Source organism: Thamnophis elegans, chromosome 14, assembly GCF_009769535.1.
Source record: "Thamnophis elegans isolate rThaEle1 chromosome 14, rThaEle1.pri, whole genome shotgun sequence".
NCBI classification, from domain to species: domain Eukaryota; kingdom Metazoa; phylum Chordata; class Lepidosauria; order Squamata; family Colubridae; genus Thamnophis; species Thamnophis elegans.
In genome coordinates this window covers 1,338,648-1,366,507 of record NC_045554.1, presented here as the reverse complement: position 1 = coordinate 1,366,507, position 27,860 = coordinate 1,338,648, and the positions used below count along the sequence as shown (strand labels likewise).

The window sequence follows — 27,860 nt, the reverse complement described above, 5'->3', positions numbered from 1 at the left end:
CTTGTTATACTCTACACAATTTGCAGAACTTGAAAATTCCAGATTGAGATGATAATAATAGGTTGGATGTCTTTTTTCCCCCCCAAGATAGTCAGCAACCGGATCACATAATGTCAGTGACATCCATACCAAAGCCTGTAAGATTACTTAAGCTTTCAACACTAAAATTTCAAATCAGGGAGGAGGAGATGCATTTGATTAAACTTTGGACAATTTCTGACCTGAGACTTTGAAAGCAACTATTTCTCGACTGAGATCAGATCCCGCTCTGCAAGTCCAGTGGGATGTTTTGATCTTTTGATATACACTGTGCGTTTAGCCAACCTTTGGTTCTTTTACTTTAAAAAAATCAATAGCCAAAAAGATTGCAAAGGCAATCTGTTTCTATTAGGCATTTTCCTCAGAATAAAGATTTTCAAGCTATTATTTCCCATCTCTTGGCTAAGAGGGCAGAAATAACGAGCGTGTAAGTTGAACGTCTTTTTTCATTTTGGAGTTGGCCAATTTTAGGCTTCGGAAACAACTTCAATTTTCCAAATGCAGCTACTTCCATTGTGAAGTGCTACCTCCGCTTGTGCCTTCTGGGCTGGGCTCACTCACTGAGCTAAGCTATAGTTATGTTTAATAACTCCTTAAAAAATAACAATGGTTGCATTCATACAACATCCTAAACCAAGAGGACCTATATCCCTTGCTGGCTTAGTGCAGTGTCTGAACTAGCCTCTAATTGAAAGACCTGAGAACTTCAAGGCAGCAACTTTTCAAGGAATTCATTCAAAATTTCCAACGTCCCTTCCGAATGAAGACCACAGAGAAACTGTTCTCTAACAAAACAAAGAATTTAAAAAGAAGAGCAGCAATGCCCTGTTTCTCTTTCAGAGACTTTTATATTTTTCTCTCCCAACTGGTGTAGAGCCTCAGGACTTTTTCAGCTTCACAGTATATACCAATAAATTGCAACAATACATGTACTGTAAAGGATATTCTTAGAATTGCAGTAATGTCTCCTTTTAAATAAAGGGATGTTCCAAGTGGCTTATTCAAGGTCTTGGAAAAGGTCAACAGAGTCAGGATGTAAATGACATTCCTTGGACTATACACAACACTTTCATTATGCAACCCTCTCTTCTCTGTGTTGGGAATCCGTTTTCCATTGAATAAAATGTCACAATTTGTTAGAAAAAAAGGCCAGAATCTATTTTCGATTCTCCAAGGGCAAAAGGAAGGCACCCTAATTAGACTGCTGCCCTTTAGAGCAGGGCCTCTGATTTCATTCTCAACGATTTAGCATCTGCCACAAAGAAAAATGGGCTCAAATTAAACAGCGTTTACCTGCTTTCGGACCACAAATCCCTACAGCATTCACAAGCCTTATGCAACAATAAAATTGTGTGTTGAAGTTTACTCTAACAATGCACAAGCAAGTGGGTAGCTTCATCAACTGATCGAGATCCTTCCCAGTAAAGAAAAGCTTGGGGCCCACTTCCTAATTTTGATTAAAAGCTAGGTAGAAACCGACACAGATTTTGTATTTCTCAATTCTTCCTTCCAATTTCTCAATTCTTCTTTTCGATTCCTGTGTTATGTGTCTCAACACGTGCGTATCCTCTCCCCCACATTTCTCAACCTTGCGCTTCAGCTCTGTCCACCCTTTCTCCTCTCTCCAAACTGAGTTGAAGAAAGTGATTTGAACGGGCCACTGATGGGAAAAGTCCACTCACCAAACAGCTGTTGGGTCCTTCGGTTCCTTAAAGGCATGTTACATCCAGGAGCCTCCCAACCTGCACGTAGAGCCCTTTCCTTAAAGCGCACAGGCATTTATGCAAGGCGTTGCTTCTTTTAAAAAGAGACAATTGGTGCACATTGCTCGGCAGTGTCATCAAGGTCCTTGCACTCTGATGACACGTGGTTTTTGTACAACCATCAACCTCACCACACCCCTGCTTAGTCACTGTATTTTAAGCCAGGAAAACCACAGCTTCTTGAGCCTTAAGTGGAGACACTGCTGTAAATATCCACAAACAATTCAATCATCTTGTCTTGGATCCCTCCTCAGGAGATCTTTTTTAAGATTACAGGGCCTCTAAATCTGCACCTTGCCCTGTTTTCAAGTCATGTTCCCCTCTTGGGCATCCTCTGTTTCATTTCCTGCCAGCGTTCCTAGCTCCAAGCTCATCTGGAAGTTCTGAGCATCCCTAAACCTCCCCTTTTCCTTCTCTTCCTTAACTCTCAGGCTGCCTCTTCCTACAACCTCTACCGCTCCCCACTCCCCGACTTCATCCCCCCCCCTCTGCCACAGATCCTCCAAAGGCTTTGCACCCCTCTTATTCTCATCCTCCCCCCCCAGAAAAAACCCTGACGTATCACTGCCAGTCAAGCTCGCCTTTTATATCACTTCTCTCCCAAAACATCCCTCAGCTGCCAATGTAAGATATCTTTTTTTTTTTAAGCATGCTTTTTTCTTTTGCTTTCTTTTAATCTCCCACAAAACATAAGTCATCCTGCAGACGGAACCAGGAAGCTGCTGGGAATGTCACAGCCGGCTGGGCACACACTTTCATGGCTGGGCACAAGCCCCCCCCCCACTCCTGCTCCAGGGGGACAGCTGGCCTTTGTCCAGAGGGTCTTTGCAAGAACCCCTCCCCCAGGGAACCCCCCCACCCCACCCTCCCCATGTGCCTTCAGAGAGACTTTGTACAGGCCTGTATAGAAAGGAAGAAGCTAATTTGCAGCAGCAGCAGCTGATGGCCAGCTGGACCAGGCCAGGCCATGCTCATCCAGCAGGGCAATCACCCCCAGGGCTGAATAGGAGGGGGGGGGGTTTGCACATCCCAGCAGCGCCACACAATAAAACCCACCACAAAGCCCCCCCCCCAAGGGACCCCCAATGGGGCCCCAGGGACCAAACACCCCCCCACCCCCCCCAGGGAAAGATGCTCTGCAGGGACCCAGGGGGGAGGGGCTGCTTTTCCTCAACCAGGGGAGGGGGAGGGGCGCACCTGTGCAGGTGGGCTGTTTGCAGACGTCTGAGGGGCTGGGTGGGAGGAGTCACTGGGGAGGGGGCGCCTGCAGAGCTCCCCCTCCCCGCCTAGGCGGCCTCCTCAGCCCAACCGACCCCGGGGGGGTCCCAAAGCGGCCCTAGGGGCCTGGGAGACCCCCCTCCCCACCCGCGGCCCATCACCACCACCACCACCCCCATTTGGCCTGAGGGCGCCTCAGCCGGTCCCGAATCCTCACCGGGCTTACCCAGGCTCTGCCCCACCGGGGTGGCGAAGGGGTTCCCCAGCAGAAACTCCATCTTTAAGGATGACAACAAACCGGCCTCCCGGCCCGATCCGCCTCGCGTTGCCTCTCACTCCGCCGCCTCGTCCCGCCTCCCCGGTTTGAGCGGCGGCGGCGGCGGCCAAAGGCGGCGGCGCTCGCGCCTCAGGACGGCCCCCGGCTCCCTCTCTATTGGACGGGGGTTCCCCAGGGGCGCCTTGTCATTGGAGGAACGGGACGCCCATCACTGTCAGGCCAGGGGGACTCGCCTGGAAAGCGGGCAGCTTCTGAGAGACGACCGACGAGGCGGGGAAGGAGGGGGCCCCGCCTCCCGCGCCTCGCCATTGGAGAACGTTGCGGGAGAAGCCCGCGGACTATTGGGTGGGATTCGCAAGTGATTTGCAAGCCGTGAGGCTCCGGTAACCAATCCCGAGAGGGAACGGCTGTTTATGTGGCTTTTCATTGGTAGGCCGGCGCTGACAGATGTCCTGCAAAGCGAATGGGAATCGAACTCGCCTGCTAGCTGCTCCGACGCGAGAAGAAAGGCAGGCGGGGATCCGATAAAGATCACGTGACCTTCCCTAGCAACGGACGCGGCTTCCACAGCAACGAGGCCTTCCTCCGCCAAGGCCGAGGGTCCCCGACGGTCCCCAACTGCCAGGTGCGGACCGGAGCTCGGGATAAGCCGAGAGAGGCTTCAGTCCACGCAGGGCCAGGTAGGCCTCGATCCCCCTAAAAGAAGGCCGTCAACCAAGACAGCTGCAGAAGAGATACAGGTAGCCCTCGACTTACGACCACACTAGAACCTCAAATTTCAGTTGGTCGAGTGAGACCGTCGTTAAGCCAGGTTTGCCCCATATTACGACCTTCCTCGCCACCGCAGTTGAGGGAATCCCTGCAGTTGGTAAGTGAGCCACACGATCATTAAATAAATCCAGGTCAGAAGGTCGCAAAAGGGGATCATGTAACCCCCCTTGGGACGCTGCGACCGTCATAAATGTGAGTCAGCTGCCGAGCGTCTGAACTTTGGTCACGTGACCATGAGGATGCTGCGACGGTCGTAAATGTGAAAACCAACCAAGTCACTTTTTTCCCCCGATGCCGTTGTAACGTCAAGCGGTCACTGAACAAGGACTGATATAAGTCGAGGACTGCCTGTACGGTGCATGAAGCACGCTGAGGGGTCCCTGAGACTCTTCAAGGCCTGGTGGTCGCTGGTTGCCAAGGAACTTCATTACTGGAAGCTTTCAGGAAGAGACTGGACTGCCATCTGTCAGAAGTAGCGTCTCTTGCTTGGGCTGGGGGTTGGACTAGATGACCTAAGAGGTCCCTTCCAACTTCTGTTCATCTGTTCTGTTTGGAACTCCGCCCCTATAGAGAGAGATCCCAGCAATGGGGCTCATTTTCTCTCTGCATTCCAGGGCCAGCCACGGAACCCATTTAACCTCATCCCGGCTTTCTCCCAACCATGAGTCGCTTCTACGACAGCATCGAGCCCAACGTCATCAATGAGGAGATGCTGCAGAAAGCGGTGGAGGAGCAGGGGCCTCAGGACGACGCGGGCCAGCTGGCCAAGAAGGAAGGCATCAACTTCAAAGAGGTCAAATCCCTGCAGCTTGACTTCAGAAGTAAGGGCCGGAGCACAAAAAAGGGAGCATTTTGTTTCACGGGAAAGGCCCTGCCCGCTTTTCACTGCCAAGGCTTGCTGGTCTGCAACTTGCCAAGGGAACGCCTAGTACAGTGATGGCAAACTTTCTTTTGGCTGCCGTGCCAAAAGCGGGGGAGCACCGGGGGTGTGTGCATGTGCCAGCGTGCCACACCCATAATGCTATGACCCCTTCCCAACACATGTGTGCAATCAGTGACACCACCAACCCACTTTTGCCACGTTTTTTTCACCTTCCCCAGGCTCCAGGCTTTCTAGGAGCCTGGGGAGGGCAAAAACAGTTCCCCCCCCCCACCTCCTATGCCCTCTGGAGGCCTCGGGAGCTTTCCTGAAGCTTCCGGAGGGTGAAAAACAGACCTACAGGGAACAGCAATAGCAATAGCAGTTAGACTTATATACTGCTTCATAGGTCTTTCAGCCCTCTCTAAGCGGTTTACAGAGTCAGCATATCGCCCCCAACAACAATCCGGGTCCTCATTTCACCCACCTCGGAAGGACGGAAGGCTGAGTCAACCGGTGAGATTTGAACAGCCGAACTGCAGAACTGCAGTCAGCTGAAGTAGCCTGCAGTGCTGCACTCTAACCACTGCGCCACCTCGGCTCTCTGTTCCTGAACTTCCAGTTTGCCCGGAGGGGCGGTTTTTCGCACTTTGGAGGCTTCAGGGAAGCCTCTGGAGGGCGAAAAATGGCCTCAAAAGAAGGCCAAAGTCAGCTGGCCAGTGCACGCGTGCGCGCTGGCCAGCTGACAGGGCAACGTCTCGCGTGCCCTGACAAATGGCTCCGCGTGCCATAAGTTCGCCATCACGGGCCTAGTAGTTCCACTTGGATATTTAAGGAGGTTTGTGAAAAGGATTGGAAGAAGCTGTTGCAGGAAAGCGTTCGGCTTGTTGGGGGCATAGTTATTTTGCTAACTCCACTTTAAGCTACAGTTTGGTTGGTATTGGAAGGCTGGAGGAGCAAGTTGGACACGGAGAAAGCCTACCCACGTGATTGCTAAAAGGTTGAGACTGTCAGGATGGTCCATCATTAGTCTGTTGATGAAACCTTTCCCCCTTCTCTTTCTACTCCTTGTCTTTCTACTCCATCCTTCTGTAATCTGTTGGCCTCCCGATGTGTTGGGATGCTCTCCGAGGTTGCTAAAATCTGCCCAGTTCTTTGTGAACGTTGTGTAGTGCTGACCCACTCTAATAATGTGGTAAAATTGGGTCTTTCCGACAGTTAGATACTAGGGAAGTGTGAGCGTTTGACATTCAGTGCTGTGATTTGCCTCGGTTAATATCCACCCTGGTGTTGCTAGTTCATTGACTATATTTGTGGCCAACTTGAAGTAGTTCTTTTCTTTCTCCTGCGGTCTCAGATATCCTGAAGATCGACAATCTTTGGGAGTTCGTGAACCTCACAAAATTGCAGCTCGACAACAATATTATTGAAAAGATAGAAGCACTGGACTCTCTGGTTAATCTGGTTTGGCTAGGTAAGGTAATCAGAGCCACATCAGATACACGTCTGAAAGTGCCATCCTGAATATATATCTCTGATCGCGGATGTTTCTACATGTCAATAAGGATTCCATTCTAGCAATTGTGGGCCATCTGAAATTGTGTCAAATGCCACAGCAAACAGAAACTTTGCTACCTCTTGGCAGTTTGCCCAGCCCAGCCCTGCTCTGCCCTGCCCATCTTGACCTGAGTAGATACAATGCTTTATTTCTCTATGGTAAGATTTTTGCTTTTCCTGTTATGTAGAATTGCGATTAGTGCTGTATTCCCGTAACAGAAAAGTCTTACCTTTCTGATCAGATGATATTCACATCTGATGTGAGAAAGAGCTGATAAGTGATTTCATTTGCTTATTTACTGGATTTATTCTCAGCCCCATTCAATAGATTCTCAGCAGATTTTACTGTTTGTTTTTTTCAGGAGCTGTGAAGTTATTTTATCACCAATGCTCTACAAATGACCATGTGGGTTTGCAGGTCTTGTCTGGGAGGGATTTGATGGCTTCCTTTTGGGACTCACACGTTCCAAACTTGTTCCCACAGATTTGTCCTTCAATAATATCGAATTCATTGAAGGCTTAGACACATTGGTAAAGTTGCAGGACCTGAGTCTGTACAATAACAGGATCTCCCAGATTGAGAATCTGGATACACTACAAGAACTCCAAGTCTTTTCTATAGGAAACAATAATATCAACAATCTGGACAATGTAAGTTTTTGATTTATAAATTATAACTTTATAAATCTTTCTTGGGCATTTAGTCAGTTTTGAACTCAGAAGATATATTTTAGTTTATGCTGCTCCTCTTCTGATTTCCCCCCCTAAGGTAAAGGTGATATACGGGGACAATGACACATCTGTAGCTGGACAATGAATCACCAGCTAAGGAAGCTGCTATTGATGACCTTAATAATTAGGATTTATGTAATGCTAAATAAATATGAAGGGTGGAAACCAATGTGATTGTTACAGCATGTCTGAGAAATATAACAATACATTATAATACATTGTGGATCTCAATATTTTAAAAGAAATTGTTGAACTTGTATTGGAAATATTAAAATCTGAGAATAAAATTCCTCCAGACCCAAGCACCGTACTAAATTTTCTAAACAGACGCTTCCTGAACCAAATATCCATACTTCTTCTTTTGTCATTTGTGACTATTGCAATATTTGTATCAATCAGTTAGAGGCTTCTTGATGACCTGGGTCTTTTTCTCCATCTACCGCAGATGATTTATCTCAGGAAATTCAAAAACCTGCGCACACTGAACCTCACTGGGAACCCAGTGTGTGACAATGAAGTGTACTCCATGTTCATTGCGGCTTACCTGCCCAATCTCGTGTACCTGGATTTCAGACTGGTGGAGGAGAACAGTGTAAGGCTCTCAAGAGGCACTCCTCGTGATAAACCGATATTAGCGAGACCCCCCCCCCCACGGCCACGCCATCCCCCTCGGGGAGATTCTGCTGGCACGACCTGGGAACCCAGTTCTAATCTCAGCTGATGGCCATTCCCGTCTCTCCTTCCTGCCAGCGAGAGATGGCCCTGATGAAGTACCAGTATGCCATAGAAGAGATGAGGCATGGGGAGACGCTGCTCCTGGCCAAGCAGAAGGAGTGGGAAGCCAGGGAAAAGGAGGTGGAATACCACAAGGTACGTGGCACTCTCACTGGCTCTGGGTCACGGGACCCTGGGGAGCAGCTGCTGGGTGCCTTCTGCCTCCCCAAGTTTTAATGGGACCTCCTTAAAAATCACCCCGTGAAAACAGAGTCAGAAACTGGCGTCCCTTTTGCTGTTTGAAAGGAAAATTTGTCCACGGCCATTTGCTTAGCTCCTGAGCAAAATTCCCTGTGCTGCAATATAAAGCCTGAAGTTTCAGGGGGAATGCCACAGCTGGATTCACACACCAAGTTGGCTGAACAAACTACTGGATCCTGGTTAAGTCCCAGATCCTAATTTACTAATCGACACATCCTGCCAAGGTGGCGCAGTGGTTAAATGCAGCACTGCAGGTTACTTCAGCTGACTGCAGTTCTGCAGTTCGGCTGTTCAAATCTCACTGGCTCAGGGTTAACTCAGCCTTCCATCCTTCCGAGGTGGGTAAAATGAGGACCCGGATTGTTGTTGGGGGCAATATGCTGACTCTGTAAACCGCTTAGAGAGGGCTGAAAGCCCTATGAAGCGGTATATAAGTCTAACTGCTATTGCTATTGCTATTGCTGTGCTAAAATAAAACCTCTCCCCTCCCTGGCACTGCATTTTAGTGCAAGGTGTGAGTTTACTATAAGGTGTAAACTTTCTATGCCAGTGTTTCTCAACCTTGGCAACTTGAAGATGTCTGGACTTCAACTCCCAGAATTCTGGGAGTTGAAGTCCAGGCATCTTCAAGTTGCCAAGGTTGAGAAACACTATTCTATGCAATTTGCATGTGGACATTTATGGGATGTCTGCTTTTCTGCCCCTGGGGATTCTTAAAGCAGAGACAGCCTTGCAGCCTTCATCTAACTTTTGTGATTTCTCTTCCAAGTCTGCCTACGTGGAGTATCTGGATGGCGCTTATCTCTTTGACAGCATGTATGCAGAAGACCCCGAAGCATCTAAGCTGATGTACCTTCCTGGCGTACCAGCGCTGTTAGAGACATATCCTTCCTGAGGAGATGCATCTCGGAAATACGATTTGAGGCAGGTCACTGGTGTCTTTGAGGACTAGTGTCACGCTTCAAACAAACAAAAAAGCAAATCCAGCTGGGATGAGCGGAGGGAATTTCAAAATCTGTGTTAAAGTAGCATCATTCGGGGCAGCTGGTTCACTGCCCCCCCCCCCCCCCCCCCCCAAATTCCATGCTCTGGACAGGTTTTCCTCAGCTGGGACCTGAGGAAAGCGAATGCCAGGACTTTTTTATTTCCTACGTATTTCAAACCCAAGAAGCTCCCGCAAACTCTGCTCTGCCATGTTCTCTCTGATCTATCCCCCCTCCCCAAATTTAGCATGGGAAATCGCTCCCGTGTTTATGGGTTCCACCACAAAACCGCGGTAGACTAAAGCGCGCTCGACGAAAGCACGTACCTGACATCATCACAGCGCGACGAAAACATCACACTGTGAGTGGTAAAGTTAAAATTAACGCGAAAACCTTACCCTAACCCCCCCAAACCTAACCCTAAACCTAACCCTTAACCTAACCCTAAACCTAACCCTTAACCTAACACTAAACCTAACGCTAACGCTTAACGTAACCCTAACCCTTACCTTTATGTGAATCGGCTTGCTTTAGAAGCGCTTTTTAAAGCGCCTTTTTTTCTCCGCGGTCGTATTTGTCACGCTGCTGACGTCAGGTACGCGCTTTAATCGGGCACGCTTTAGTGGACCGCGGTTTTGTCGTGCCACGGTGTTTATGATTACTCCCAGAGAACCGACTCGGACTGGCCCCTTCGAGGCAGGAGCGCCTGTTCCAGTTCCAGCCAGGATTTCCCTAGCCAAGCGTACCCTGAAGCAGGCTTATTTTTATTCATCTGTTCATTGCTTCTTTGACTCCATCCCCACCTACAAGACTAAATTTGTTGAGATTTGCCAAACACTGTTCGAATACGGCCTCCAGCAGCACAAGCGGCGAGAGGACGAGATTGCCATTTTCTACGAGTGCCTGAACGAAGCCCTGAAAGACAACCAGGACGAGGGGACCAGAATCATTCACGAGTTTGAGAAGAAGAACAAAGGGGTGGGTAGCTTCCTCCCCACGGGAATGTTGGGGAAATCTGCCACCCCAGCGCCTTTCCGCTCCCATCAGTTTTCTCCTTGATCACAATTGTGACTATCGTAGACCTTGCTTGCTTTGTGAATCAGAAGAGCGGGGTAAACTATTGGAGCAAACCTGGGTTTGTCCTGGGAGCCTCCTTTAAAACCAGCCCTGGAAGGAAGGCACACAAATGTTACGGGTCCTTTTGGACTTAATAACCACAGTTGAGCTAAGCCAGTGGTTCCCAAACTTGGCAACTTTAAGACTTGTGGACTTCAACTCCCAGAGTTCTCCAGGCAGAAGAGCTAGCTGGAGAATTCTGGGAGTTGAAGTCCACAAGTCTTAAAGTTGCCAAGTTTGGGAACCACTGAGCTAAGCCAAGTGGCCATTAAATTGTGCCCAATTTTACTTTCTCCACCGTTGTTATGTGAATAGCTGCAGTTCTTAAGTGGATCACATTGTCATTAAGCGAATCCAGATTTTCCCCACTGACTTTGCTTGTCAGAAGCCTGTTAAGGAGGTCACAGACGGAGCACACGACCCTGGGATGTTGCCAGGTGCCCAAATTTTGATCATGATTGCGGGGAGATTGCGACAGTCATAGGTGTGAGGAAATCATGAATCTCTTTTCCCGGTACTGTTGAGACATTGGTCGCTAAATGAAGAGTTTGAAGCTGGGGACTACTTGTATTGCCTTGTGCTGGACCTTTTTTACTTCCTGGTAGTTGCATTTAGGGTGGTAGCCCTATTGAAGGCACCTGCATATTCCAGAGGTTCACCCCGGCCATTTGAAACTTCCCTTGGAAATAGTTAACGCATTTGTGCCAGGATCTCTGTCCTTCCCGTTAACAGAGAAAACATTTTCTGCCTTGTCTTCCACCAGTAGACGATAGAAGAAATTCAGAACCTCGGGGACTTCCAGATGGCTGAGTTAAGGCTGGTGCAATACAACGATGAAATAACCAAACTGTACGAAACGTTGATGTCTCTGGAGATGCAGCTGGTGGACCAGCTGGAGGTAAGGCAATTTGGGGGGTGGGGGGGGGAGGCCTCGAAGACTCTGTTGGGATCTACTAAGCATGGCCTGGGAGATTGGGATCGACGGGCCTGAAAACTGGTCGGTTTCTAGCAGATCATTCAACACTGCTGAGCATGTCTTATATTCTTAAGCACAACAGCAAATAAGCAGCATCCCTAGACACATGGCCTAATGCCATATCTGTCATTCCCCAGACTTCACATCCAGCCACATCAGCAAACCAGGAGAAGCCAAGTTTGTAAGCCTATTGGAATGTGAAGTCTTGGAATTGGTTTAGTTCAAACTCACTGTCCTTTTTTTTCTCCACCAAGGAAGTTATCAAAGATTTTGAAAGAAACATCCTCGATCTTGTCTCTATTTTTATAGAAAACGAACAAGGACTATATCCTTTTGAGTGCCGCCAAGGCGCCGTAAATTTAAGTAGACAAATGCTTCAAGCTGCAAGCAAGCTGGTATGTTCTCCAGAATTGCACAGGCCTGTGTTGATTTGATAAAAAGCTTTGGTAAAATGAAGCTTTCCTCGCTTCTCTAAAGCGAGCAAGGTTGCTGTGTTTTCTTTAACCTTCTGCTGCACGATGGCGCAATGCCGGGATCTTGAAAACCACCATCATGAGAAGCTCTTAGAAACAGCCATCAACACACTGGAGAAGATAGTGAAGAGCGAGTACGATGAAGAGATGCCAGAAGATGTCCGCATGGTAAGCTGCTCCCACCCCTCCCATAACTGCCCCCCGGGATCAGAAGAGGTGGGGGGTATTCTCGTTCTCGATCCGGCATTAGACACCACATACAGCCCATTGGGGGCTCCTCAGAACCTTTTCTCAATGGGTTTGCTTCCAGCTCTTTGTGGACAAAGACACCATCGTCAATGCAGTCAATGCCTCCCATGACATTCACCTGCTGAAGATTGACAACCGAGAAGACGAAATCATCACCAAAGCTAACAATCGGGTTTACAGCCTGATTGAAAAGGTAAGCATAAACCGTTAGGTTTTCCTCCAAACAAGAGTCATTCCTGAGAAAGGGAGGGCTTCTAGAGCACTCAGTGGTGCTCTTAACGGAGCTGGCTATGAAGGGAAACGAAAGCAGAAATGTCCTCTTAGCTAACCTTAAGAAACCAAAAGAGACATCAGGAGTAAGAGTTGAAGCTTCTTCAGGTTTCCCATCTTCATTTTTCAATCCCTGAAGATTCACAAGGATGAAATCAACCGAAACAGAAGCCGTGTGCTAGAACTCAATCACTATATTGAACACATCCGTAGTGAGCTGGATAACTTGGACATCCTAGAGCAGTAGCTGCTTTCAGTACTGAAGTGTACAAACTCCATTCCTGGATTTAGATTCTGCAACTAGCAGTGAACCTGCCCGGTGATCTCCTTCTGGTTGAATCTAATCCATTGAATACCAAAAACCTAACATACTGCAGAGAATCTTTAATCACCCCAAAACGTTTAATGATCAATATGAATAAATAAGATGTATTTTCTTTTAAAAAGAACAAAATGTATCACTTTATTTTTGTCTTCAAAGCATACTTCCAAACAAAGTACTCAGTTGTGTTCACCATTTTTTAATTTTCTAATAAAAGTTTGTGGAGCCAATTTGGAATCGAGGGACAGTTCTTTAAAATAAAGGTGGCAATGGATCCTGCCATTTTGGTTTGCAATATGATCCCTTTTAAATTTAATTGGGGAGGGGGGTGCAGCAGGATCTTTATGGTCACCAAGGGGATATTGGTGGCATGTTGGAACCGCCTGTGTCTCATGTTGGGGACTCTAGCTAGAGTGTCTTCAATCTTAATAGAGATGCTCAATTGCTGCAATATTTTCCCACCTCTAACCGCCTCTAGCAACATGTCCTCCAGGACAGAATTTGTGGCCTTCCACCCATTGTGGCAGGCTCATGTAGCATTCCAACACTCTGCTCCTGAAATCTGTCTACCTGCCAGGCAAAATGCAGAACCTGGGAAACAAGGAAGTATAGTCAGAAGTGGTCAGAGATGGATAGGACGTCACTCCCAAAACTTCCAGGAAGAATCAGCCTCCAGGGGCATGGAAGAGAAGAGTCTCATCTCCTACTCTGTGGCCCAGCCATGCCCACAACACCTCTCCACCATCCATTCCATCTGAATCTTCTTCAGGTTTATCCAGACTGACTCTCCCTTCTTCTGCATCTTAATTCCTCAGTGCTGAAGCAGCTTGTGCTTGATGGTGGAATTTTCTAAGCAAAGGTGGACAAACAGGGTGGCAGCAGCTGTGCGGGCCTGCAAGTCATACCTTTCGTAGTCATGGGCCCACTCCACATTCCCCCAGTGCTGAATCTAGAGCAAAAGAGAGAAAAACAATAAAACTGTAGGCTTTGCCTTCCACTGCAGGGCTCGGGGATAACCATACACAAACTCTTCCTCTTCTTGAAAAAAATCCACCAATCATCTTGAACCTTCCCAGAGGCAGGTTCAAGGCGTTTGGCAGATTTTTCCAGGAAGAGGAAGAATTTACTTCTATCCTAAGACATTCCTTAACGAAAGGCATGTTCAGCTTGGATGTTCCTGACCTCCATTTTTGGTCCAATGATGGCTGTTTACTGATCACAGTGAGCCACAGTATCCTCAGTCACGATGCCAAATATAACCCCAGATTCACACAGGAGACAAAGCCATAAACCACAGCTTAGAAAACAAAACAGGTGTCCACTATAGATGAGCCAAAACCAAAAAGGCCGCAATACTGCCGAGCACGGTGTCTGAATCCACATACAGGAATGTATAAAACCTGTCACATTGTAAAGTTTACCTGAAATTCTTCCTCCAGTCGAGATAGGACAACAGCTTGTTCAACTGTTAAATGTTTGTCAACGAGGCTCATTGCTAGAATCACAGACTTCAGCTGTGTTATCATGTATTCTATGCCTGGTGAAGAAAATACTCTTAAGATTTAATACCAAAGTAGTTTAATGTGTTACTAAAAGGAGAAAAATTGTCATTTTTCTCTTATAAAGTATGTTCTCCTATGCTTTAAGGTGAGAATAGTTGGCTTAAAAATTCAATTTAAAAAGGGAAAGGTCCCTGAATCTCCCCATCCTCTTCCCAATCAGCACCACCCCCACACAGAAATACACGAAGACTGTTTTAATCCAATGCAGTTTGAAATCCACCAGATCCCAGGATGTTATCTGACGTACCTAGAAGGGCCCAGCTGTTGTATGAAGCAAGGTGGCTAATGAAGATGTCCTTTGTGCTTTGTGGGAGGGTAGGACCCATGATGCTGGTTGAAGAGCCAATCACCACATTGTATCTGGAGATGGAATGGAGTTTCAATACATCAAGCTCTGGGCAAGGATGAAACAAAGTCAGAAGATCCAAAACCTTCGGCACTGATTCACTGCTTATACTACTTACCTTTTCTCAGCCCATTCAATTACTGGATCCCATTCATTCTTCTGCAGTTCTACCAAGGCTGGTGGCTCCTCTACCCGGTAACTAAGAATCCAGGAAAGTTTATTTTTTTAAAAACAACAACAATGCAGTCAGGCCTTAAGAATCACTTCTGCATCTTAATATCTCCAGCTTTTAATCTTCCTTTATTCCAAAGAAAAACATAGTCCTGCCACATGGAAATACTACATTGCACAAATTGTAGAAATGTTCCCCCACCACCCCCACTTTATTGCCTAGTTGAATTTTTTATTAGGTCACTTTTTCTCCAGATACCTCAAAATGGTTTACATGGAAGCCTTCCTCTGTGGCATCCCATAAACAACATCCCTGTGAGATGACTGGCCCAATTACCCATTGTTCTTCTTGGGTGATCTAAATCTTACATCACAAGGAAGTCTTTAAATTTCCAACCTTAAATAAACCGTAGGAACCAAAATGAATGCCTACCAAATAGTATCTGTCTCCAAGAACTTCAGAGCTGCCTGGATGAGCTGATCTTTGCTTCGCTGTGATGGGTTGTCCAAAGCGGTGTTGCACAAGTTGGTCTAAAGAACATAAAGCCGTTTTAGTGATCCAGACCTCAGGCTCTAATCTACTTGAACCTACAAATCTGAACAGCAAAGCACTGAAAGTCTTGTGCAAACGTTCCCTCTGTCAGTCTCTATGCAATTCTGCATCCTACACATGATTTTAATACAGATCCAGAATTTTCATTAAATTTGGCCTATCAACTTTTCATAATTTACATATTTGTCTTTATCAAAACTATAAACAGCTTCCTGCTTACAGAAGGATTGGGCTTGCTTTTTTTGTCTAATATGCCAAGTCTTTGTTTTTACTGTTGTTGTTTTTAACATGGTTACTGTAGAGAGTTCATTATTACCAAACCAACTTTTGTAAATACAACTCACATTCTCCTAACGTAACTATAATTTCAGTAACCTTGGCTTTGTTTTATTCAAAGAGACCCAACTGACTGTGGTTCCAAATTTCCATTTGCTCAGCTGGCCCGTTTCTTTCACACACCAGATGCATCGTATAGAACTTGATAGTGTCCTGCTGGGAATCCCACTCAGTTGCCACAGCCAAAGCCAGAGGCTCACTGGGCACCGTGAAGAGCTTAGCTTGCGGGGTTCTCAGCTTCCGGCTGTCCAAGTTGATTTCAAAGCCACCTGAAGAGAAAGAAGAGACTATGGCACGGAATATTGCTGATCTATAGCTTGTTTTTATTTTGCTGCACTTCAGCTTTGAGAGGTGAACATTTGTCCTATTCCTGCCCCCCCTCAGTAAAAGGGCAATCCTTGCCATTAATACATGTGGGACTGCCTTTAAAAACATAAGAAAACATTCCTAGATTGTGTGAAAAGAGCATCCTGAGGGCCAACCACATCCCTGAGAAGCCCACATCAGATATAAGCCCCATACTACAACATAGCCTTTGACAATGACAGTGATATGTTGACAAAAAAATTCATAACTATGAAACTCTGGACAACTGGCAAAGCTTTGGTGGTTTTCCTTGTTGGTAACAGGGCAATATTCTGCACTGAACATGGATTTCCAGCTCACCACACAGATGCAAGTGGGATTTTAGAAGATATGGAGCAAGATAAGAGATTCAGTTTCCCATTTGCCCACAAAACTCTTTTTTTCCCCTCTAGTGCATGTTGCAAAAGAATAAATGGGCCCAAATAAACAAATATACAACAGTAATGCAAAACTGTGCTTACTTTCTCCTTGGGAGATGCTAACATTCTGGTAAAATCTTTTCCTTTCTGCAAGACAAAAATAGGCAAATAATCTACATACCTAATAGAGGCTGGCCAAAATAAACTGAAGCACAATTAGGCACTATTCTAATAAAAATATCCATTTTAATTTTATTAAAGACAAACGTCCATGCTTTTACACGGATGTGAAAGACTGTGCATTAAATGGTACCATTTGTAGCGTAAAAGTCCCAAATAAAGGACAAAAGTGAGACTTTAAAAAAAAACCAAGAGTAAATCTAAAAACAGCTTTCTGGAATGAGGGAAATAGGACCAGAGCGACCACAAGGCGTATAATCCCCGCCTCACCTGCCTGGGCCGCGTAAGGCCTCTTGAAGGCGGCGGGGGAAGCCTCCGGACGGGGCGCGGGGCGAAGGGTCGCGAGGGCCCCCTTGCCAAGCAACCGCCCGAGGCTCCTTCGCCACATGCCGGGGAGCAGCCCTTCGGAGGCGCCTTGCGACGCTCCCCACCGGCCGCCCAGAGATCCTCCAGGCGGATCCTCTCAGGCGGCTCTCCTCCTTCCCTGAGGTAACCGCATCGACCCTCCGGGCGCCGCCATGTTGCCGGGGGGGGGAGGGGAGGGTCAGAGGTTGCGGGGCGGCCGGCCAATCGGCGTCACAAACGCGGTTTGTCCCCTCCGCCGCGCCGTCTCCCCAGAGGAAGCGGCGTCTCCCCCCTCTGTCGCCGCGCACGTGACCGTGTCGCGGCCAATCGGGACGCGGCGTGGCCCGGCGGTCGTCCAATCGGCGGGCGGCGAGGGGGAGCGGGCCGGAGCCGAGGCGGAGCGGGCTGCAGGCGGGCAGGGAGGCCGGCCCGGTGACGGAGGACGAGCCAGGCCCGCCCGCCCGCCCCGCGCTGGCGCCGGGAGACCCGGCCGAGATGCCGGTGCGGAGCTCCTGCCGCTGCCCGCCGGAGCCGGCCCCGGGAGCCGCTGCCGCCGCCCGCCTGGAGCCGCCGCCGCCCATCAACACGGCGCAGCCCGGCGTCAACACCAGCCGCCTCTACAGCGGCGCCAAGTTCCGCGGGCAGCAGCGCTCCAAGGGCAACGCCTACGAGGTGGAGGTGGTCGTGCAGGTGAGCCGGGAGCCCCGGACCCATCGTCCCCGGCGGACTCCCCCACCCATCCTTCCCCGCCCCTCCGCCGTTTCCCCTGGGGCCCCGGAGGAGGAGGAGGAGGAGGCGCTTCGTGGTCTGGGAGGGAACAGAAGTTGCTTTCCCCCGCCCGCCCCTTCCATGGCATGGAGGCTGAGGAGGGGTCCTTTGGGGGAGGGGGGCTTCATGGACCCCGAATTCGGGGGGAGGGGTAGAAAATTTCGCCCCCCTCAAAGCCCCAAAGAGATGCTGCCTCGCCCGGTCCTCTCTCCCCCCCCCCACTTTCAATATACCTTGCATCTGGCATCTCCTCTCCCCCAATATTTTTGGGGGGTTTGCAAGAGCCTCTGTGAAGATGCCCAAAATTGGTGGGGGGGGAGGTTGCATGGCGAGAGCAAAGCATGCCTGGCCCTCAGGAAGCCCCTGGGGCTTGGTTCCCCAAGGACACCCCCCCCTCCCAGAACACACAAACACACACACACACACACAGGCACACAGGCACACAGGTGTCAATCTGGCAGGTGCAGAAGTGGGAAGAGGTGGGGGGTCCTGATAGCTCGGATGGGGAGGCTCTAGATCCCCTCCCTGGGAACTTGCTACCTGATGGGACCTTAGAGGCTCCCCTTCTCGGTGTCTTCTCCCCCCCCCACCCCACCCCCAGCCCAACCAATCTCATTGTACATATTTTGTGCACTGGCAATAAATAATTCTTATTATTGGGGCAGCCCAGAGATCCGAGGGACCCCTCCCCTTTTAGCCTTCGGGAGGGGAGCCGTGAAAAGCTGCCTCTTTCCCCAGGTCTTGAACTGGAATGGAGGTTGAGCTGGGAGGGTGATGGGCCTGGCAACAGGCAGGGAGATAGAAGGATGCTTTAAAAAATAATCCTTGCCGTTGTGGATGGTTGTGAGCTCCCTACGGCCGTGGCATCAGTGAAATAAAGGAAATAAATAAGCATTGTAAGCAGTGGCGAAATCCAAATTTCTTGGTGGGCATGACAAGGGAAGGATACTGCAAAATCCCCATTCCCTCCCCACTCTGGAGCCAGCCAGAGGTTCTATTTGCCAGTTCTCCGAACTACTCAAAATTTCCACTACCGATTCTCCAGAACCTGCTGAATTTCACCCCTGATTGTAAGGCATCCTGCCGAGAAAGAAAGTCCAGAGCTGTGGAAGGATTCTGCTTTCAGGAGAACCACGGGTTTCATTGAGCATCTGGGGCTCTGCAGCTGAGCACACCTTTTGGGGAAGAAAGGCGTTTATTGGGCTGCTCCTGGAGCTACAGATGTTTCAGAGCTTGAGATCTGCTGCTGTCAAGGTTGTTGTTTGGGAAGTTGTTGTAGCCTTCAACGCACCTTTATCTCAGCAAAATAGGTTTGTTAGTAACTTCAGGCGTTTCTTTGGATGTGATACCTTCAGTTGATGCATTGGGAACCTCCTTCCACAAAGTTGTGTCCTGGCTGTCGGACCCCAAAGGAGAGCAAACCGTGGCCTTCTGGCTGGCCACTCTTGGAAATCAAATGTTAGCCTGCAGAGAACTCTGGTCTTCCCAGGAAAGTCTGTTCTTCTACACGCAGGCCACCCATAGGCTGTGTCCCCAAAGCCTCCGATGTCCTTGGACAATTTCCATCCAACCCCCAGGCAATTTTTAGACCCAGACCTGCATTGTTTCCGCTGTCATTCTGGCTTTCCCCGACAAAGCACAGACAAAACGGTGCCTTCGCCGTATAAAGGTCAAGAGCCCCGAATAGCATCCGCCGGTCATTCTTCTGCTTTTGCTTCCTGGGCTATCTTGGACGACCTGGCAACGAACGTTCTTTCCAGGTGACCCTGCGGAAGTAGACCTTAGAAATGGAAGAGAAGGTTGGGCTGCGTTTCCTTTTCCAAACTCTTCTCGCCAGCTCTTTTTAAGCAGACGAAGCCGGCTGGTTTAAATGTTTAGATGTTTAGATGTTTATTGGCATTTATAGGCCGCCCTTTTCCCTGAGGGGACTCAGGGCGGCTTACACTTAATAGGGAGGGAGTGCAAGACAGAACACGAGAAAAAAGAAAAATGTGAATAAAAAAATAAACCAGTAAAACACAACATTCATTCAGCATTCGGGTGGGGCGAGGTTAAGGTCTTATCCCCAGGCCTGACGGGATAGCCAGATTTTGAGGGCTGTGCGGAAGGTCTGGACGGTGGTGAGGGTGCGAATCTCCACGGGGAGATCGTTCCAAAGCGTCGGAGCTGCAACCGAGAAGGCTCTCCTCCGCGTAGTCGCCAGTCGGCACTGGTGAATCTGGGCTTCGTTTTCCAGACCACCTTGAGATGTGGAAAGGTTGATGCCTGGGAGTGGCATAAGTGTTTGAGCCAAGGAAGGTAAAGAGGAACCTGGCGGGCCTTTTGTCTTTGACAGAAAGGGCTGGAACTCCGGAGAATGAGGAAGCTGCAGGCAAGGAGAGAGGCAGGCTAGATGGAAGAACAAGGGATGCATCCGTGGGTTCCTTCCTCTTCCTGAATTGTCTTGATGAGTGCCGTCGATGGTCAAAACGTGGTTCAGGGGTTGGGAGAACAAGGTTGTTTTTCAATGCTGCTGGAGTTTCTTGAAATAGCCACAACACTTGGGCTTATACACCGCTTCACAGCCCTCTCTAAGCGGTTTACAGAGTCAGCCTCTTGCCCCCCTCCCCCCCAACATCTGGGTCCTCCTTTTACCAAGCTGGGAAGGATGGAAGGCTGAGTCAACCTGGAGCCGGGTCAGGATTGAACTCCTGGCAGTCAGCATAATTAGCATAATTAGCATTGGCTTTTCAGAAGAATGAGGATTCCAAGGACTTTCAGCAAATGTAGCAGAAGGAAGAGGAGGGTGTGTTAATCTGGTTTTACTCCCACTTTAATTGGAGCTCAGGGCGTCATCCTTGTTTTCACAGTTGCAGAGAAAGATTCTCTGTGTTGTTTTGAGTTCTTTGGTCCAGCCTTAAGCCCTGACCTATTAGGATATGTTTTGATTGATTGATTGATTGATTGATTACATTTATATGCCGCCCTTTTCCCCGAAGGGGACTCAGGGCGGCTCACAATTCAATCATGGAAGGAGGTACAGACAGGGGGATAAAAAAGACGAGACATAACAATACAAAAATTTAAAAAACACACAACAACCATACCATTCGAGAAAGGGGGCAAAAACTCTTTAGCCCCAGGCCTGTCGGAACAGCCAGGTTTTAAGGGCTTTGCGGAAGGCCTGGAGGGTGGTGAGGGTTCGAATCTCCACGGGGAGCTCGTTCCAGAGGGTCGGAGCAGCCACAGAGAATGTTTTCCTTTTGTCTTCCAGCATGTTGACATGGACAATTCCTATCTCTGTGGATACTTAAAGATTAAAGGCCTTACTGAGGTATGTGTCTGGAACAGACCGTGTCTTTCTGGAGGCATTCTTCAATGCCCAATTGCAACTGCTTTAGGAAAATAGGGGTGGGGAATAATCCTGGATTTCTTCCGTATGTTCATTGTGCCCCTGTTTCATTCCTTCACTCCTAGGAGTATCCAACACTTACTACTTTCTTTGAAGGAGAAATAATCAGTAAAAAGCACCCGTTTTTAACCCGGAAATGGGATGCAGATGAAGACGTGGATCGTAAACATTGGGTGAGTCCCCTTGATTTATAGCAATAGCAATAGCAGTTAGACTTATATACCGCTTCATAGGGCTTTCAGCCCTCTCTAAGCGGTTTACAGAGTCAGCATATTGCCCCCAACAATCCGGGTCCTCATTTTACCCACCTCGGAAGGATGGAAGGCTGAGTCAACCTTGAGCCGGTGGGATTAGAACCGCTGAACTGTAGATAACAGTCAGCTGAAGTGGCCTGCAGTACTGCATCCTAACTACTGCGCCACCTCGGCTCTTGCCGAGGATTTCTGGATTTCACCCAGCCTGGGATCCCTTGCCTGTGGGTGGAGAGGCAAGAGCTATTTTACACTGGGGTAGGGATAGGATTCGCGGAGGTTTCTCCCTGACTTGCTAGCTTTCCATGCAAGCTCCCGTTTGGGGGGAGGATGGAGCCTTTGGAGAGTGTGTGTGTGCTCTTACACGGGGCCAGGAATGTCAAGGGCATCAGTGATGCGTGTCTCCCTTTTTCTCCTAGGGGAAGTTCCCAGCATTTTACCAGTTCGCAAAAATATTTAACTCTGACGATTTTGATTATGAGGATCTGAAGAATGATGACTTTGTCTTCATGAGGTGGAAAGTAAGTTGTTTGAGCACGGTTCCAAAAAGGTGCCTTGGGCCTGGCAAGGGGCTAAACCTGGACTTAAAGAGCCTGCGCTTCCCCTTCCCCTCAATCTTAAGAAAAGTAAAATTACTCTTACTTGCTCCTCACAGCCATCTTTGGAGCAGTGCTTCTCAACCTCAGCAGCTTTAAGACTTCAACTCTCCAAATTGGGAGTTCCTCGTGCTAGCTGGGGAATTCTGGGGCTTAAAAGTCCACAGATCTTAAAATTGCCAAGGTTGAGAAACACAGTGATCCAAACTGAGATTTGGTATACAGCCTGCTTATATCGCGTATAAAACACTATATGAAATGAATTTTAATTCTCTTAAAAGATCATCTTTTAGGGAAAGAAAACCACATTTCTAGCTTTCCCTGTCTTCACGTGTTTACTTTCTGTGCCCAGGAGCAGTTCCTCGTCCCAGATCACACCATTAAAGACATCAGCGGGGCATCCTTCGCTGGATTTTATTACATATGCTTTCAGAAGTCTGCAGCATGTATAGAGGGCTATTACTATCACAGGAGTTCAGAATGGTAAGATGGGGGGGGATGATGGGAAATTGAACCTTCCTCGCCCAAGGCCAAGTCGTAGGGACACCATCCCAAACGTTTGACAGTGATTGAGTGACTAATGTATTGAGACCCAAAGGAATTTATTTCATTCACCGGTGGGCTCAGATCACATTAGGGCCGAGGCCAATAGGTTCAAGGTTCAAGTTTCATTTTATTTATATGCTGCCCTATTCCCAGCGGGACTCAGGGCGGCGCACAAACCCAAAGGAGGGGAAGGGAAACACAAGAACTACAACATAAGTACAGGGAATTTAAAACAACCAACAGCCACACGTTTCGAGAGGGGAAGGGAAACTCATCGACCCCAGGCCTGCCGACACAGCCAGGTTTTAACGGCTTTTCGGAAGGCCTGGAGAGAGGTGAGGGTCCGAATCTCTGTGGGGAGCTCGTTCCAAAGGGCTGGAGCCGCCACAGAGAAGGCCCTCCCCCGGGTAGTAGCCAGATGACATTGGCTAGTACTTGAGAGACCGCCTTCATTGGCTAGTACTTGAGAGACCGCCTTCTGCCAATTACATCCCTGCGACCAATAAGATCACATAGATTAGGCCTCCTCCGTATACCATCGGCCAGCCAGTGTCGGCTGGCAACTACAAGGAGGAGGGCCTTCTCAGTAGTAGCCCCGACCCTTTGGAACGAGCTCCCCGTAGAGATTCGCACCCTCGCCACCGTCCAGGCCTTCCGCACAGCCTTGAAGAACTGGCTCGCCCGTCAGGCCTGGGGACAAGGATAATTCCCCTCCCGAATGATGAATGTATGTTGTTTATTATTTTATTATATGTCTTATCTTAATGTCTGTATCTCCCCTTCCCCTATTTTATGTGAGCCGCCCTGAGTCCCCTCAGGGAAAAGGGCGGCCTACAAATATTAATAAATCTCTAAATCTCTAAATCTCTAGTAGACGGAACCCGGAGGAGGCCCAATCTGTGTGATCTAATGGGTCTTTGGGAGGTAATTGGCAGCAGGTGGTCTCTCAATAGTCCACTGCCAAGGGCCATCTGGGCCCATAACCTGATAGCCATAGCACTTAAACTTACATACTGCTTCACCTGGATATCTGAGAGACCGCCTCCTGCCACATTCCTCCCAATGGCCAATTAGATCTCACAGGTTGGGCCTCCTCCGGGTGCCGTCGACCGGACAATGCCGGCTGGCGGCTCCTCGGGGGAGACCCTTCTCTGTAGCTGCTCCAGCCCTGTGGAACGATCTACCCGTAGAGATCCGGACCCTTCCCACTCTCTTGGCCTTCCGAAAAGCCACTAAAACCTGGCTGTTCCGGCAGGCCTGGGGCTGTTGAACAAGGTCCAGCCCCACTTAAATGGAATGTATGGTGTGTTTTTTGGTTTTTTTTAAATTATATCTCACGTTATTTTTTAATTCTTATTTTTATCTTGCTGTAAGCCTCCCAGAGTTCCACGGGATTGGGCGCCATACAAATTTATTAAATTGCTAATTCACAGGGCTTTTACAGCCCTCTCTAAGCTGTTTACAGAGTCAGCCTCTTGCCCCCAACAATCTGGGGCCTCATTTTACCCTCCTCGGAAGGCAGGAAGGCTGAGTCAACCTTGAGCCCGGTGATAATCGAACTGCTGGCAGTCAGCAGAATCAACCTGCCATACTGCATTCTAACCACAGCGCCACCACGGCGCTCTGATGCTGTGAGACCGCAGCTCTTGGAAACCTGCTGCCATGCTGCAGAATCGCCCACCTTTTTTGCTCTGCTCAACCTGTTTCCCTTGCTCCCCCCCAGGTATCAATCTCTGAATCTGACTCACGTCCCTGAGTACAGCGCGCCCATTTACGAATTCCGGTGACAGGAATGCCAAGAGCTTCACTAAGAGATGGCCAGTGAGGCCGGGGGGTGGGGAGAGAGGAGGAGGAGGAGGCGAGCGCGAGGGCGCATCTTCTATTCAGACAACGGGGATGTCTCGGTCGGGACAGAAGACACCAGGCTCCCCTCTTACGGGCCATCTGGACCGATCTGAAAGCACAAAGGGGAATCCACGGGACTGCCGGAGCCTGATCCTTCTTCCAGCCGCGTGGCCAACCTGATCCCAGAGACGGATCTCAGAGCTACCCGTTCAATGCCCTTTCCTTGCAGAGTTCGCCATGGGATCGCTGACAGTCCTTTCCCCCCCGCTCCTTTTGGGGGGGAGGAAACGCCCGCGTCTCCCCAGATCTCCTTGGAATAGAAGAGAACATAAGTTGCTTCCTGCTTATGTTGCTTCCTCCTTGGCTCCGTGTAGGGGTTCCTCCAGAACAGGTGGGGGTGGGGGGGCTCCTGCCTGGTCTAAGCATTACTTGAGGTTGGTGTGTCTGGCCCACAACTGCAGTGTTTGCCAAGGAAGCACTTGGCCGATGGAAGGAGGGCCTGGCTGGGGTGGGGTGGGGTGAATCATCTGCTCCGGTTGGTTTACAAGGCTCAACTTCCTCCGGAATGTTAGTCAGTCCCAGCAGCGCGAGCTTAAAGCACCCTGCAGTGGCGGGAAAGCTAATTATGCCGGTGCAGAATTCGCAACGTTAAATGGAAAATGTTTAAGGACTTCTTGAAAGAGAGGTGTCTTTATGGCCCCCTTCCTCACGGCTGGCTCAAAGACTTGTGTAGTAACGTGCACAAATAATTCTTCACCATATTTTACAATGGCTGCTCTTATTATTATTATTATTATTATTATTATTATTATTATTATTATTATTTCCTCTCCTCCCGGTGCAAATGAGTGCAAGCTCACCAGCTCGCATCCTCCTGGTGGATGGTGGTGAGTGCTCTCTCTGTAATTATCTCGCCGTGCTGCCGCCTACTCATCACGAAGGAAGCGCTTGGCAGCGGTGTGCAAGTTACGCTTCTGACATGCGCCCCGGGTTTCACGCTGCAGGAAACGATGGATGCTTGCTAGGACTTTTTATCAGACCAAAAAAATTAAAACATCCTCGTCCCCCTCCCCGAATAAACCGGTCTCCCAAGACTTTGAAATGTTCAGTGACTTAAGGCTTCTGTGCCAAACTTTATGCATGTCTGGTCGTGTAAGAGTGGCGGTCCTTGTTTCGTACGGCCTCGCGAGGCTTCTGCATCTCCACATTGTTGCTGGGGGAGGGTGGGAACCGCTCTGCCACTCGAGTGTTCAGAACAGGAACATGATGCAGCTCCTGAGCCGGGGGGGGGGGGGGGGTGCTGTGCTGTGCTTGCTTGCTTCAAATTGCTTAGAATACGCCCCGCTGCCCTCCTCCTGTCTGCTTCCGCGGGCGCCTTGACCTTTGCAGAGCTTGGCAGTGGACAGGGACACAATGTCCCCAGTGGCCAAAGATGGCAGGTTGTGGTTGTGTTCTCTTTGGGGCTCGGCCTTCCTGTGTGGCAGGATCAGAAGCGTTCCTAGTGGCTTGATTTTTCAAACACGGGCAGGTAATTGGGGCGGAGGAAGACTTTCTCTCTTGCCTCCAGCACTCTGCGTGTCTTGGGGAGGGGAAGGGAATAACTAATACAGGTTGAGCTCTTAGAGCTTCCTTGAATGATGGGAGGCAGGGTGTGTGTGTGTGAAAAAGCGTTGTCGCTTGCGAAAGAGGTCGCTGAAAAAAAGGACTTGAAGGTTGGGGCTGCGTCCTTCTCTGTAGCTCTTTGTTCTTCCCAACAGCGAGCAAAGCTGGAATAAACGATGTGAAAGAAGATAAATGTGCAGGCTGGCTCATTGGACACGTGGATTGCAGAATCCTGCTGTTTTGGTGTTTAGTTTTTTTTTTAATTTTAGAATTTGGCTTGTTAAGATATAGACCAGTGTTTCTCAACCTTGGCAAATTGAAGATGTCTGGACTTCAACTCCCAGAATTCCCCAGCCAGCGAATGCTGGCTGGGGAATTCTGAGAGTTGAAGTCCAGACATCTTCAAGTTGCCAAGGTTGAGAAACACTGATATAGACTGTTTAAAAGAATGGCCACCAGCCTACACAATCCTGTATCTTGTAGCACAAGGTAGCTGGGCATTTTGAGATGGGCTCTTTGCTTCCCTTTGCCACAGTGTAAACCAGAGATGTCCAACCTTTCAGACCGTTGGACCTCAACTCCCAGAATTCCCCAGCCAGCCATGCTGAGGAATTCTGGGAGTTGAAGTCCACAGGACGTAAAAAGTTGCCAAGGTTGGACGTCCCTGGTGTAAACTAAGTTGCTAATTAATGAGTGCTGGGGTTTGCATTTGCAGGGCCTAATCGTTTTAACTGGGCAGGAGTGTATGGATCTCATGCCTGCTTCAAACCAAGCATTCCCATCAGCCTTGCAGGAAACCCATTTAGCCTGCCTGCATTATATTCACCCCCAGCCACAGACGGTCAGGAACATCCTGCAGAATTCCCAAAGCCTTTTCCTCTGTTAAAAACCACAAGTCCCTGCATTCTGCGTCTCCCACTCTGTTTCTGGGCAAACTGGCCTCTTGCGGAGAAGTAGTTGCGCCTGTAATTGCATGAAGATCATATCTACCTGTCCCAGGTGTGAGTTACAACTTGCCTATAACCTTTGATGCGTGAGGATAAATGGTTGAAGGGTCATAGCTTGCCAGAAGGTGGTGCTTGCTTCAGGTTTTTCCAGGGCTTCTCCAGCCAGTGATGCTGGACAGCAAAACTTAAAAGAATTAAACTTTTATGGTAGAAGTGACCTTGAAAGCGCTGGCCAGGGAAAAATTGAAAATTTTCAAGAAGGCCAATAAGTTGTCTCTATATTTCAGCACCTCCTATATAGCATAAAAGAAGGAAGTGAAAGAGAGGAGAGTCCTGTTCACACTATCCCAAATTGAAACATTGCAGGGGAAACTTCTTGGTCGCTATTCCTTCTTGGGCATCTATTTATTTCCCCCTTGGAGAAAAATACAACCGTAAATCATTGGGATGATACTGTCCTGATTGTGGATGGAATGTTTAGCTTCACATGCCTTGGAGAGATTTGAGATAATGTCCTTCAGGCATAGATTTCCATGATTTTAAGTGAAAACGGGTTTTCATCTAAGAGGGAGTGAAATCCATCTTGTGCCAGGCATCGGGAGAAGGGAATGTGGCAGGCCTTCAATTGGGCTCAAAGTTAATTTAACTCAAAGATTGTATGATCACCTCCAACCTCAGGTGGTGGTTTCTTTTGGAACCTAATCTCTCAAATGTTGGAAAATGTCCTCACTCTAGCCGCTGAAAATGCAAGGGGCCTTTGTGCTAACACCCAAGCTGCTTCCCGAGGTTAGTTATTAAGCAGATGGAATATTTCATAGCATGAATTTATCAGATTTCTACCCCCCACTTGGGAGATTTGAATAAGTTGGAATAAGCAAGGCAATCTCAGGTTGGAGGGAGCAGGATTTCCAGTCTGTTTAAGCCATAGATGTGACATTGATGCTTGCACTTGAGATTAAATAGGTGGGAATTAAGTTGGTGTGGAGAAAGCAACTATTTTCTCTTGAAAATAGCCCCCCCCCCCCATTTCAAGGCTTGTCTTTAATTCTCTCTGTCTCCCATTAAACTGAAGAGCCTTTGCCTGGGTTTGTTCAGAAAACAGGACGAAGCTTGTCA

At 48.7% G+C, this 27,860-nt stretch overlaps 4 protein-coding genes across 7 annotated transcripts in view; 2 read left to right on the top strand and 2 right to left on the bottom strand.

Annotated features, from left to right (window-relative positions):
* The window catches only part of TOM1L2 (target of myb1 like 2 membrane trafficking protein), a 29,547-nt gene extending 26,056 nt beyond the window's left edge, over positions 1-3,491 (bottom strand). Inside the window, exon 1 of one of the 3 annotated variants that reach the window (XM_032231186.1) lies at positions 3,247-3,491. In XM_032231186.1, the coding sequence (XP_032087077.1) occupies positions 3,247-3,298 (52 nt within the window). In that variant the 5' untranslated portion in view covers positions 3,299-3,491. The remainder of the gene's footprint in view (positions 1-3,246) is intronic. The other 2 variants (XM_032231187.1, XM_032231188.1) reach the window with 2 other exon arrangements.
* A 349-nt stretch (positions 3,492-3,840) lies between these two features.
* Positions 3,841-12,833, top strand: DRC3 (dynein regulatory complex subunit 3). The gene is made up of 13 exons (XM_032231110.1): positions 3,841-3,977; positions 4,683-4,889; positions 6,285-6,401; positions 6,969-7,135; positions 7,662-7,808; positions 7,967-8,086; positions 8,961-9,073; positions 9,978-10,152; positions 11,057-11,188; positions 11,521-11,591; positions 11,784-11,907; positions 12,050-12,181; positions 12,398-12,833. Exons 2-13 carry the CDS (start codon positions 4,730-4,732, stop codon positions 12,503-12,505), a joined length of 1,566 nt encoding a protein of 521 aa, XP_032087001.1. The 5' UTR covers positions 3,841-3,977; positions 4,683-4,729; the 3' UTR covers positions 12,506-12,833.
* Positions 12,760-17,013, bottom strand: ATPAF2 (ATP synthase mitochondrial F1 complex assembly factor 2). 2 transcript variants are annotated; one of them, XM_032231108.1, is made up of 8 exons: positions 16,724-17,013; positions 16,376-16,420; positions 15,672-15,835; positions 15,093-15,190; positions 14,607-14,687; positions 14,390-14,502; positions 14,002-14,117; positions 12,760-13,529 (listed from the first exon to the last, which is right to left on the bottom strand). In XM_032231108.1, exons 1-8 carry the CDS (start codon positions 16,839-16,841, stop codon positions 13,392-13,394), a joined length of 873 nt encoding a protein of 290 aa, XP_032086999.1. In that variant the 5' UTR covers positions 16,842-17,013; the 3' UTR covers positions 12,760-13,391. The 2 variants fall into 2 exon arrangements, with proteins under 2 accessions (XP_032086999.1, XP_032087000.1); XM_032231109.1 differs by having other exon boundaries at positions 15,672-15,817.
* Positions 17,014-17,177: 164 nt separating this feature from the next.
* On the top strand, positions 17,178-25,954 carry GID4 (GID complex subunit 4 homolog). Its single transcript, XM_032230569.1, has 6 exons — positions 17,178-17,488; positions 20,820-20,879; positions 21,023-21,130; positions 21,628-21,729; positions 22,157-22,287; positions 24,074-25,954. Exons 1-6 carry the CDS (start codon positions 17,294-17,296, stop codon positions 24,135-24,137), a joined length of 660 nt encoding a protein of 219 aa, XP_032086460.1. The 5' UTR covers positions 17,178-17,293; the 3' UTR covers positions 24,138-25,954.
* The last annotated feature ends 1,906 nt before the right edge of the window (positions 25,955-27,860 follow it).